The 11,880-nt window shown below is 44.5% G+C and overlaps 1 protein-coding gene across 2 annotated transcripts in view; it reads right to left on the reverse strand.

Annotated features, from left to right (window-relative positions):
* COL5A3 (collagen type V alpha 3 chain) overlaps positions 1–11,880 on the reverse strand; it is a 119,089-nt gene that overhangs the window by 91,300 nt on the left and 15,909 nt on the right. For both annotated transcript variants that reach the window (XM_081898090.1, XM_081898089.1), the window contains exons 2-4: positions 2,821–2,988; positions 2,342–2,555; positions 639–801 (exon numbers count right to left, since the gene is read on the reverse strand). In XM_081898090.1, coding sequence (XP_081754216.1) covers positions 639–801; positions 2,342–2,555; positions 2,821–2,988 — 545 coding nt within the window. The remainder of the gene's footprint in view (positions 1–638; positions 802–2,341; positions 2,556–2,820; positions 2,989–11,880) is intronic.

Below are 11,880 nucleotides of genomic sequence, written 5' to 3' on the forward strand. Positions count from 1 at the left end.
TCTCATTGTGACTCCAAGGCCATAAAAGGACAGCCCACTCAGTTCTGTGTCTGCAGTCCCTGCCTGAAATTAAGTGAAGCTCCATAAGAAAGATCCTAACATAAACCCGGCAGTCAGTACAGGCATACAAAGGCAGGCTCTGCTGAACTCCCTCAACCATACAGGCAGCAAGCTTCAGAGAGTGAAGGGTGGAAACGGGAGGTGGGGGGACCTGTGCACGAGTCATTGGTTTTCCATGCTCCAACATCAATTTACATTTCAGAGGGTGCCAAGGTGACTGTTAGGGCAGAAAAGGGCATCTGGATTCTATGAGATTTGTGGCACTATAAAATATCTGGCCCTGTGAGCCCAAAGTCCACGCAGCCTCCCAGATTCCTGCCAGACCCACGGAAGAAGGTGGCATGACTGGAATTGGGTACACAGAGTTCTGGATTCAGTAACTCCCATAAGAAACAATGTTGGCACATTGGTAAGGCCAGATGTTTGGTGGGTCATGCATCCCAACTAGAGTTTTGTTTGTGAAGACATCTGTAGGCAAATATAGACTATCTAACTGACTGGTACACTCTTTGGCGGCAGTTAGAGGTGCATGAAATGATCAAAGAAAGCATTTGAGACTTCTGAACAATATTTCCTACCTCAAAAACATCTTCATCCGGCCGGCGAGCTGCAAGCAAGGTGGCACCATCAACACTGACAATTGGCTGCATGCCTCGCTTTAGGGGAAGTATTGCAGGGTCTTCACAGTCAATACTCAAAGATACATTCCCACCTTCCACACTCAGAGCAATGCGATGCCACCTGCCAAGGGATGGTACAGGTCAGAAAGGTGGGTATTAAGTGAGATAAATAAGGTGCCTGGAAACAGGGCACTGGGGACCTAGATCATACTCTCATCTGACAGTGGAGTGGACTGACTTTCACCATGTATAGTGAAACAGGGGGGGTGAAACAGACCCAGAGAGGCCAAGAGAATGAGACTGGAAACAGTGCTATTTGCTATTGGCATAAAAGAAGCTGTGGTAATATGATCCAGGAGGAGAAAAGAGGCAACACTGAATTTTCACATTAATAATGATTGTTTCCCACATCTTAAAATTCACTTTATTTATATCCCACCCTGTTCCCAAGGAACTCAGGAAAGCACATGTGCGGTTATCTGTTTTATCCTATAAGGTAGACTAGGATGAGAGAGAGTGACTTGCCCAAGACCACACAGCGAGTTTTTTGAATATGTACAAGTGGGGATTTGAACCCAGCTCTTCACAGTCCAAAATCTATCCAATACACCAACCCTTTGATATATGGATTTGAACTACTCAGCTAAAACTTGGACTGAAGATCTCCACTGATAATCACTTCCATATCATTTAAAAGTTCACATCTCATTTATCCTCACAACATCCCCAAGAGGTAGGCTGGGTTGACAGAGTATGTGATAAGAAACTCGCTAAGACCATCCAGTAAAATTAATGGCCCTGGAATAATGTGAACAAATGTTTGGCATGATCAAACCCAATACTTTATTCCCTACTTCACACATACCTAAAGGAATGGTATAATTGGAGAAGACCACAGGAACAGATGGGATAGAGATGAGCAGAAATGTCTCACCACAATTCAATGGCATTTAATAAGGAATTATCAAAGCAAAGAGTTAAAGCAGACATGGGGAACATTTGACCCCCCCCCCAGACGTTGCTAGATGACAACTCTCATCAGCCGTGACCATCAACCATAATGACTCTAGTTGATGGAAGCTGAAGACCAGCAAGAGCTAGAGGACCACAGGTTCCCCATCTTTAGAAAGTGGAATATTAGGGCTGGGGTACCACCTTAGGAAAAATCTGTGTATGTGTGTGCCTGGGGTGTGTCCACAGGGGTGGGGAGTGTCCACTCATCCTTCTTATCTCTGTTCAAGGATTTTAAAAAGGTTTGGATTATTGGCAAAATCTATTTGACCAGAGAGGCCGATGGGAATGTGTGCACAAGGGAATATGATAGAAGCATACAGAAGCTGTCTTTACTGAGTCAGACCACTGGTCCATCTAGCTCAGTATTGTCTGCACGGACTGGGAGTGGCTCTCCATGTTTCAAACAGGGGACACTCCTAGCCCTGGGGATGCTGGGGGTTGAACCAAAAGCTTTCTTTGTGCAAGGCAGATGCTCTACCCACTGAACTGTGGCCCTTGCCCATGAGACTTTCATTATACAACCATCAGCTCTTTGAAAATATATAGGACACTGTAGACCTAAACTGGTCTTTCAGTTGTGTGCATGTGTGCCCAAATCAGATAACAACTTTCAGTGGCTTCTTCCCACCCCACCGATCCCAACTCACTTGCCATCAGCCAAGTTGACTCGGCGAAAGTGAGGATAGTCCTCAGGCACTGGGTGGCCAAGCTGGTCTTCATAGAGGAAGACCGGAGACCGTCCAATCTCTACACCAAGTTGCTGTACTCCCCGCTCATCATATACAGAGAGCAAGAATGACTGGCTTCCTTTGACAGCTCGCAGAGTAGCCAGTATTGAGAAGTCCACTGGGAAGGAGCCATCTGCAAGGGAGGAAGGCATGACAGTGAGAACTGGGAAGGAATTAGAGAAAACATTACTGAAGTGATGGTATAAGAAATAGAAGGTATTGTGCAGCAGATGGGGAGAAAATGGGATGGGAAGTTGGAAGAATACAAATTCATGTACTGAAATTATATGTTAAACTTTTGAAAATTTAAACGAAAAATATTACAAAAAAGGCTCAGAGTCTGCCCATCAGCTTTGATGCAATACACAATCCAATGAGTTTTCATGCTCCACCCTTACCAGGAAAGAGCTGCTTGGTTGGGGCGCTGAAATATGTCTGGTTCTCTAGGCGGAAGGCAAGATCACTTTCATCAGAGCCATTTCTCTGGGTGCAGATACCAGCAGCGATAGAGACCCCATTTTTGCCCTCTCGCACACCAAACGCCTGGAGCACATCCACAAGGCCATCTGGAAGGGAAGAACAGGACATAGTTACCCCTTGCCCACAATACAAAGTCATACCTGGGGGTGGGGAAGTAAGGGCAGTCCTCACTTCTGTGCCCAGACAGGTCACTTTTCTTCTATGAGACGAGAAAGCCTTGCCACACACCATAAAGATGATGTGTTTGTTGAAAACAATAGCACCTGCTTAGCTAGAGGTAGATGTGGGATCAAAAAGGAAGTGTTTGGACACCATGGGAACTGAAACCCTTTCCATGCCATGCCTCTCTTACATTTCATACTTCTCCCATCATCCTTGACCACTGGCCATGCTGTCCTGGGCTAAAGGGAGCTAAACTCCAAAAACTTCTGGGTGCACCTGAAACATTTTGGGCTTTCGATTTGGTGATGGAAAAACAGGAGATTCCTCCCCTCCACCTTAACTTTATAAAAACACATATTGCCTTCCTAATAATTTGCATTTATTTACACATAGGCATTTAGAGATACAGAAGCAAACACACAGGCAGACAATATTTGTCCCAAAGCAGCACCAGCATCTTAGGTATCTCTTGAAGTTCCATCCAAAGTCATGATGGCCACCAAGGTGAATGGCTTTAAAAAAGAATTAGACAAAATCAGGGAAGATCAGTGGCAGGAGAGGATCTTCTCGATTTTGTAACTTCGCTACTAGAGAGATTACGCTGGTTCCCTCTTTGCTGTCCTTCTGCCAGTGGGTAAAGAGCTTTCTGTGCCAACAGGCCTTTGGGAACTGACTATTTTTGAGGAAAGGGCTGGTGCTGTGATGTGTGTTTTTTATTATTGTTATTGTCTGTGATTTTAATGGCTCTTTTTATAGTATTTTAATTCTATTAGTGTTTAATTACATTTTTATGATGGTCTTTTCTGTCTTTTTAGCTTGCTCTATTTTATCTGTGTAAGCTTCCTTAAGTTTCAGACTGGGGAAGAGGTGGGATATAAATTAATATCATCATCACCACTAATATACTCATCACCACCAATGAGTATGTTCTACCGCCATTGTCAAAGGCAGTATGCCTCTGAAGGACCTGGGAATCATGAACAAGGAGAGTGCTGTTGCACAGAAGTCCTGCATCCCAACTTCGCATAAACATCTGGTGGGTGATTGAGAAGAAATGGATGGTGAACTAGATTGGCCTTTGGCCTGATCCAGGAGGGCTCTTCTTATGTTCTTAAGATGGCCTTATTCAATAACGGCCATATTGCACATTAGAGACCATCATTCCCCAACAACAACAAAGCCATGCCAAGTCTAGCAGAAGGGTATGGCTCAGAGCACCACCATCACATTGCCATGCCAGCTCTTCCATCATCTCCGTCTGCTGTGCAGATGGGCTGATGGCTTGCATGCACTCAGCTCATGGCACATGTGACTTGCGGGGGCTGGATGAATGGGGGGAAATGCATCTTATCCCTAAAATATGCCATGTGGCAACATGCCTTCAAATTCCAATAAACTGAGGAGTCTAAACAGAATGTCATACTTTTAATATGGATAACTTAATCTGGAACAATCATTACCACTTCTGTTCTATGCTCACCATCAATAATCATGATAGAAACCTCACTGTGCACGTTAATACACACTGAATGGGAAGGGAAGTGGGGGAATTCTGCACCTTTTTGTCATTCTGCATCTACAAAATGAAAAAGGCAAGGGAAACTACTTCACAACCACCATTCTTGAGAATGGATTCCATAGTGAGGCTGGAAGATGTTTGAAAATCCAGAAAGAAAACAGGACTGGCATTGGTTGAATCTTAAGCAGCACATTTACATTTATTCCTGTGCCTTCTGCTTTATCACAAACTAGTAGAAGTTAGAATTCATCAGTCAAACAGACCATATAACTTTTCCCCTGGAGCTTTCCAGACCAGCGACAGCATATGCATGACTCATGGCAGCCTGGGCTCTGGCCTGATCCAGTGAATGCCTGTAGAAGCCAATCTCACCATGGCCTTAGGATACAGGTTCTGTCAAGCCATTCTTGCCATCACTGGCTACCTTTCCAACATGTAGGCATCCTCAGCATTGGCAGTGGTTAAAGGGATAACACAACATCCTGCTGACCAGAGTGCCCTCCTGGCCAATAAAAACCAGCCTGATCCATAGGCTTGCCCCACTGTGGGTGTGGGATGAAAGGAAACTAAGAAATGTAGACCCAAGCCTTAGAAAATTTGTATATGGCAGACCATGTTAGCCCAGCAACGGTAGTGTTGGTGGCCTATTAGCTGGCACATTTAAGACTTGCATGTCCATTATCTGTTATACTCAACAGCAGGGCAGTAGCAGCTTCTGCAAATGGCAACATCGACTGCGTGGGCAGCATTTTGCATTCACCACAATGTCCCAGACCTAGTATCACTCTGGGGCTGGCAGCCAGTATATTTTTCCGTGTTGAAGACACCACCATGTATAAGATGACCCCTATTTTTTGAGCCCCAAATTAAGACATAAATATTTTAAACACCAAACTGAACAATTTTTATATTTTATTAAATATTCCAAACACCGGTATATTTAGTACAGTATATCTAAACATCAAACAGTGAGGCAAGCTGTGTAATGGCGGCTGCTCCTGTCAACTCAGTGCAACTCCACTGTAGCTGCAGCTCCAGCTCTCCCACCTGTGTCTTGCACTTTTGAGTCAGTATTTACGGTATGTACCGTATTTACTCCATGAGCACCAGCAGATGCAGACGCTGGTCAAGGAGCTGCGACTGCCAGAGCTGCCTCAGTGAGTGCACTTGGGGAATGGGGGGTCTGGGTAGCCAGGGGGCGGCTGAGGGAACCAGGTGGATGGGACAATGTCCGGAGCGGGGGCTGCAGGGTTTGTTGTGAGGCCAATAGTGAGGGGAGGCTGGGGGGAAAGAATATGGATGGTGGCATTTATTTATTTATTTATTTATTTATTTATTTATTTATATATTTAATTACAACATTATGTGTATAAGATGACCCCCAATTTCAAACTTAAAAAAATTTTGGGGGAAAGATTGTCTTATACAATCTTAATTGTATTACCCAAATTGTATCACTGTATTACCCAAATACAGTATTTGGGTAAGATTCTACAAAGTGGTCCTCTTTTTCCAGGGACGGGGTGGGCCTAAGAAAAGAAAGATCTCATGAAAGGTCTCAGAAACTTGTCTTCTTGGAAATTTTGGCTCACTTCACTGGCAAACCACTGACTGTGACAGACATCTTCTAGAATGCAAGAGACATTCTGCATCTTTCCTAAAATGGAAGAATCCCAGAAACCCAGTTTTCATTATTATTAAAATTGTATCAGTTGCAGGTATTTTAAAGCAATATAGGCTTGCTGAAGACTAAGATCTGTAGATGCTCAGAGAGAGAGATAGAGAGAGAGAGATGGTGCATCCAGACCTTTGATGGTTTTGGCTAGGATTCAGTTGCATACTGGCAAATTTAGATTGTACAATTCAAGTTGATACTGAGCTCAACAAACCCATTTACCAAAAAGATGGGACTTCTGTGATGAGGAAAGCGATGGGAAATTGCATTGGAAAGCATGGCATAATGTTTGTTTTGATGTAACGTCACCTAGCCTCCCTGCAAACAAAGAAGGATGAATGCTCTATAGATATGTCATCTGGAAGCACCCAAAGGCATTAATGGAATCCCCCTGTCACTTCCAACTAACCTTCTCCCTTTATCCTGTGTTAGGCGACCTCTTCCTTGGTGTTCTCTGGTTCCTAGAGCAACCAGAGCCACTATTCGGATGGCCTCTCTTCCAACAGGTGGGCATGCTTCCTGCCTTTCAACCTTTGTATATATTTTTTAAATGTACTGAGAAGCGAAAAATAATGGCAGTTTCTTCCACACAAAGGGGTTCCAGCAAACTCCCGGAGCAGGGGGATTTGAGTCAACCTCCCTCATTCTGACAAAGTTCTTCATAAGGTTATTTCCTCAGTTATTAGTGGGCTGCTCATACAAGGTTTTTATTTTATTTTAAGTTTTTTAGCTTTTAAAAACCTGTGGTTTAAGCAAAGAGTTAAGGAAGTAACAAATCATGTACCAAGAAGTATGTTAAGTTAATTAAGGCACCAGCTTTAACATCAACCCCACCGAGTTATTGCCACAGTATTTAATCTTTTGACCTGTGTTAGATTAAAGGCAGACCCTCCAAGCATCCCTATTTCCCTATTTCTCCTGATTTAGAGAAGCTGTCCCAGTTTCTGATTTGATCCCAGAATATCCCGCTTTTCTTTAGGATGTCCCTATTTTCCTTGGAGAAATGTTGGCGGGTATGGAGTTACCCAACCTCTGAGCCATCTGAAGGCAATCCTGTATAGGGAAGTTTTTTAAATGTTTAATGATTTATTGTATTTTTATATATGTTATATACTAAAGGATGGCACAATTCAAAGTAATGTGTTGGGTGCCACAGATCATTTGTGGGGCCTATCTTTTTCTTGCATTAGAATTCCATCCCTCAGAGCTGTGTCCATATTTGACTTTATATATTTCAACATCCCAGTAAGGCAGGCTAGTGTTGCAATTATGTTGTTGTTGTATGCCTTTTTCCCTGACAGCATCTTACAGATAAAATGAGAACAGCTAAAAACATAGAGAAGGAAATCATTCAAATACAATGTCAGGGAGAGGGAGAGGTGAATGTCCAGCCACTGCCGGTCCATGCAGACAGTACAGAGCTAGACAGATAAACCTGGCATGGCATGAAGCAGCTTCTAAGGCCACACCGTGAGTATATAGCTGATATGAATTGGAAGTGCCGACCCTCCAAGTGTCCTTATTTTCCAGGGACATCCCTGATTTAGAGAAGCCATCACAGCTTCTGATTTGATCGTGGAATGTCCCACTTTTCCTTAGGATGTCCCTATTTTCCTTGGAGAAATGTTGGAGGGTATGGAGTTATCCGACCCCCGAGCCGTCTGAAGGCAGCCCTGTATATGGGAAGGTTTTTAATGTTTGATGTTTTAGTATGTTTTTATATGTGTTGGAAGCCGCCCAGAGCAGCTGGGGCAACCCAGTAAGATGTGTGGGGTATAAATAGTAAAATTATAATCATGGAATGGGACGTCCCTATTTTTATCAGAGAAATGTTGGAGGGTATGGAAGTGAAGGATTTGAGAGCTCACAGTTCATGCTCTTAACCACTACCCTCCTTCCTCTGGGGGCCTGTATACAGAAGGATGAGTGTTAAATTGCCCACATAACCAAAGGAAAGCAGAGCACAAGTGCATCAGGTCAGTCTAAGTCTGTGAAAGCAGGAAGGTGCCCCGTGAGGAGGCCTGGGCATTTATTACAGAAGCAAATTCTGCCTGTGTTTCACACATGCATACTCCTAGGCTAGCCTATGTGTGTACATTGGTCCAGGGGCGAGAGAGAGCAAGGCTCTCTACCAGGGTTACAGAGCCATTTTTAAAAGACTAAGAGGGGGAGGCAAAGGAGGAGTCATGTCCATTCTCTTCCCCTCCTGTGCAAAGAAGCCAGGGCTCAGCCAGGAAAAAGCCAAGCTACATTAAAGGAAGGAATGCATTTGCGTATAATGCGGAGTGCACTGACAATCTATGCACAGCCTCCATCCATCAGGAAAGGGCACAAGGGCTGGTCTGGCAGAGAACCATATCCTAGCTGGCAGACTTGAGCTCGGGCACCTCCCATGGCTCTGGAACTGAGCACCACCAAGAGCCTTGTGGCTCCTTAAAAGCTAATAAATTGGTTATGGAAATTAAACACCTCCCCTCAATCGCTCACTGTGGTTATAAAAAGCTGTCTGTGGCAGTTTCTCAAGGCGGGAAGGTTCTACCATTTCTCCCCCTCCCTTCAGAATTAAGTCTGGGGCCATTGTGTGCTTCGCATACTGACAAGAAGGTCTGTTTCACTTGATTCAAGCATTTTTAATGTTTGCCTTTTTTTAAGAGTCCTTGTAGCAAGAGAACTGGAGGTTTCACATGCACCACCCCCACTTCTGAGAATACCTTCCACAATGGTTGGGATGGGTGAGGAGGCTGCAGAAAGATTTCCTTGGAGGTTAAAAATGGTTTCTCTCCCTCTCTCCCTGAACAAATTTTCTAACCTTTGCTGGGAATTGTGTGGGGAGTTCTAGTCTGTCCATTCAGTCCTTTTCCACCAAATTCTTTTTGCCTCCTGCATTGGGATGGGAACATGGAACCTCTGACCCTAGAGAAGCCACAACTCTGTCCCATCTCCCATGCTCCTTTGACCTAGTTCTAAGATCCTGCTTCCAGCTGACAATGCTCCCAGTGGACTTATTGTCTCCGCTCTGCTGCGCTCTGCCCACCCACTTCACCATTCCCTGTCCAAGCAAAGCATTCAATAGGATTTCCACATTACCTTCCTACATTAGCAGCCACATGCTGGGATGGCAACTGGGCATGACGGGGACGTGCGGGGAGGCTTGTTTTCCTGCCATCCCATTTGCACACAGAAATTCAGTGGTGGAAAATGTGACCTTGGGAGCTGAGCATCTGCAAACAATCTCTTGTCCCTCTCTAAATGTCACCAGCAACACACTGCCAACAAAGGCTGGTTTCAGGGAGCCCCAAGACAGGAGAATGTAGGAGTTTGGGAATCACACAGCATGCCTACGTCACAGTTAGATGTGCAAAATCAAAATAGAATCCCACCTATAGAGTGAAATTCTATAAAACAAACTGACACACACCACAGAATGTGGCCTGGAGGTACAGTTCTGTCACATATGAAACAGATTTCACATGAGTTAGACTTGTAGAGTTGGAAGGGACCCCGAGGGCCATCTACTATTTCAGGGCCCTTCCCTCTTTCTTTTTAAACTCCTTACACAGAGAAAGGTGGCCTAGACTGCTGCTGAGCAAATTTTCTACTTGCAGGGATGTTCTTTTTTTAAAGCCACACAAAACAACATAGGAAACATTCGAAAATGCGATTTCCTCACCACCAGTCTGAAGTTGTACAACTGAGCCCATTACACAACACAGGCTACTGCCTGTTTTGAATGCAGGCTTAGGCTGAGCCCAGTGGGAACTGATTGGCCAGAGTGGAACTAAGACCACATCCAGCCAGCACAAGTACTTCAACAGCAGCTTAATGCATCTGTAGTTCTGTAGTTATGCTGGGAGGAGGACAAGGGGGAAACTGGGGGAAGATGAAGACCTTGCCCTGCTCCTGCAAGCACACTCCTTTCCTAGGGATCTGCTGCCTACAATAGAAGGAACAGCTTCACAGCTAGCATGCAGAACAGGAAAGAACTCTGCAGTGCCCTCCCACAGTCTCCTTTGAGGTGGAAAAAAATAGGGAATGGATTTCTGCACAAAACCAATAACTTTGTACAGGCATCTACTCCAGAATAATTGATTTGCTGCTCTTCTCCTCCATCCTTTAACAACCACCATGCATTAACCGGCAGCTGCAGCTGTTACATCTCCTGACTCCTTCCATGAATGAAGCTCATTCTTTCCCCCATCTCTTGTGACCAGCAGGACTTTTAAGTTTGTCCCACAGTCGGCAGTGGGGGAAGGTAGTCCAACAGAGGAACAGGGGCAAAACAGGGATGGAATCTGAGGCAGGCCCAGCCTACCTGCTTATTTTAAAGAGGGGGAACAGCCTACCTAGCAGTTTTTTATTTGGGGGTCTCAGAGAGGAATTCATCACGCTAAACCTATTGCTCCATCAGTGCAAGAATTTCTGCTTGCCTGATGGAACAATCTGCCCTGTTCTCCCATGTGTGCTATTCCAGGGGTTACTCTGAACCTCTGCAGAGCCAATTTGGGAGGGTGCAGGGCAAGGAGAGGAAGAAGTCTTGGTGCACTAACAGAACTCTTTGCATAGGCTTCGGCTGGCAGAGCTCGTGAGTTGAATCCCACCCATATTTTCCACTCCTGGAGCAGAAAGTGTTCTGGCTGCAGCCTCATCACATAGAATGGCAGGTATAGGAACTGCCCATTAATGAGAGGCTGCCCCACCTCAGCCTTGAGACTACAAAACCCATGATTCAGTGCAACTGTGTGTGATGCACGCGTGCACAAAAACAATGAGGGTGGTTCAACAGAAACAAGCAATTGACATTATTGAAAGAATGACAGTGTGCTTACACGGCTAACTAAAATTTGAACAGGCAGATAGATTTCCCACGGAAATCCGTTTCTTAGAGCCAGCAAAGGGGGATAGAAAATGGAATTCTGCCCATAAAGTTTCACACATGCCTTCTGAATTAATCCCTAATGCGGTTTGCCTTTGTTCATGTTAAAGTAAGCTGAGATGGATACATTCTGTGTGCCAGTGTTCCAAACACAAAGAGATGTGAACAAGATTTTTTGTTTCCATCTAATAAACAAGAGTTGTACAAAATCTCACATCAGAAGCCAAAGGGGAGAAAAAACTGAGGACTAGTTCAGCAGCTCAGGAGTGCGTGCTCATGTGAGCAAGCATGCAATATAAGCCAAGAGTTCATGGATCTTGGCTGCAATAACATCTGCAATCTGGAAAGCACATTTTTCCAAAGTTCTCAGATTGAAGAAGTTGCCATGGTTAAGATCTATGAGCTCCTGACTCACATGACACAGTTTCTCATGCAAGTACACACCCAGAGACGGTGAAAAGGGCTCACACAAGCGTGCGAGACAAATATCACCCAACCCGACTATGTGTCTGAGGCCACAAGAGAAATGACATTGTGGTTCAGAGCAACCTGCCATTTAGATCAGGAATATTCTAGGATGATTGGTGGGAAATCAAAACCACAGATACCAGCCAGGCTCCATTCAGAGTTGGCTGCAAATGTCATTGACTGCCTCTGCTGAGAGAATCTGAAATATTGATCTAAAAAAGGCTCAAATTTTTAAATAAACAAAACCTGTAATAAAATATATTTTTAAAATCTGAAATAAG

Source organism: Podarcis melisellensis (assembly GCF_964234715.1).
Source record: "Podarcis melisellensis genome assembly, chromosome: 2".
Taxonomy (NCBI): Eukaryota; Metazoa; Chordata; class Lepidosauria; order Squamata; family Lacertidae; genus Podarcis; species Podarcis melisellensis.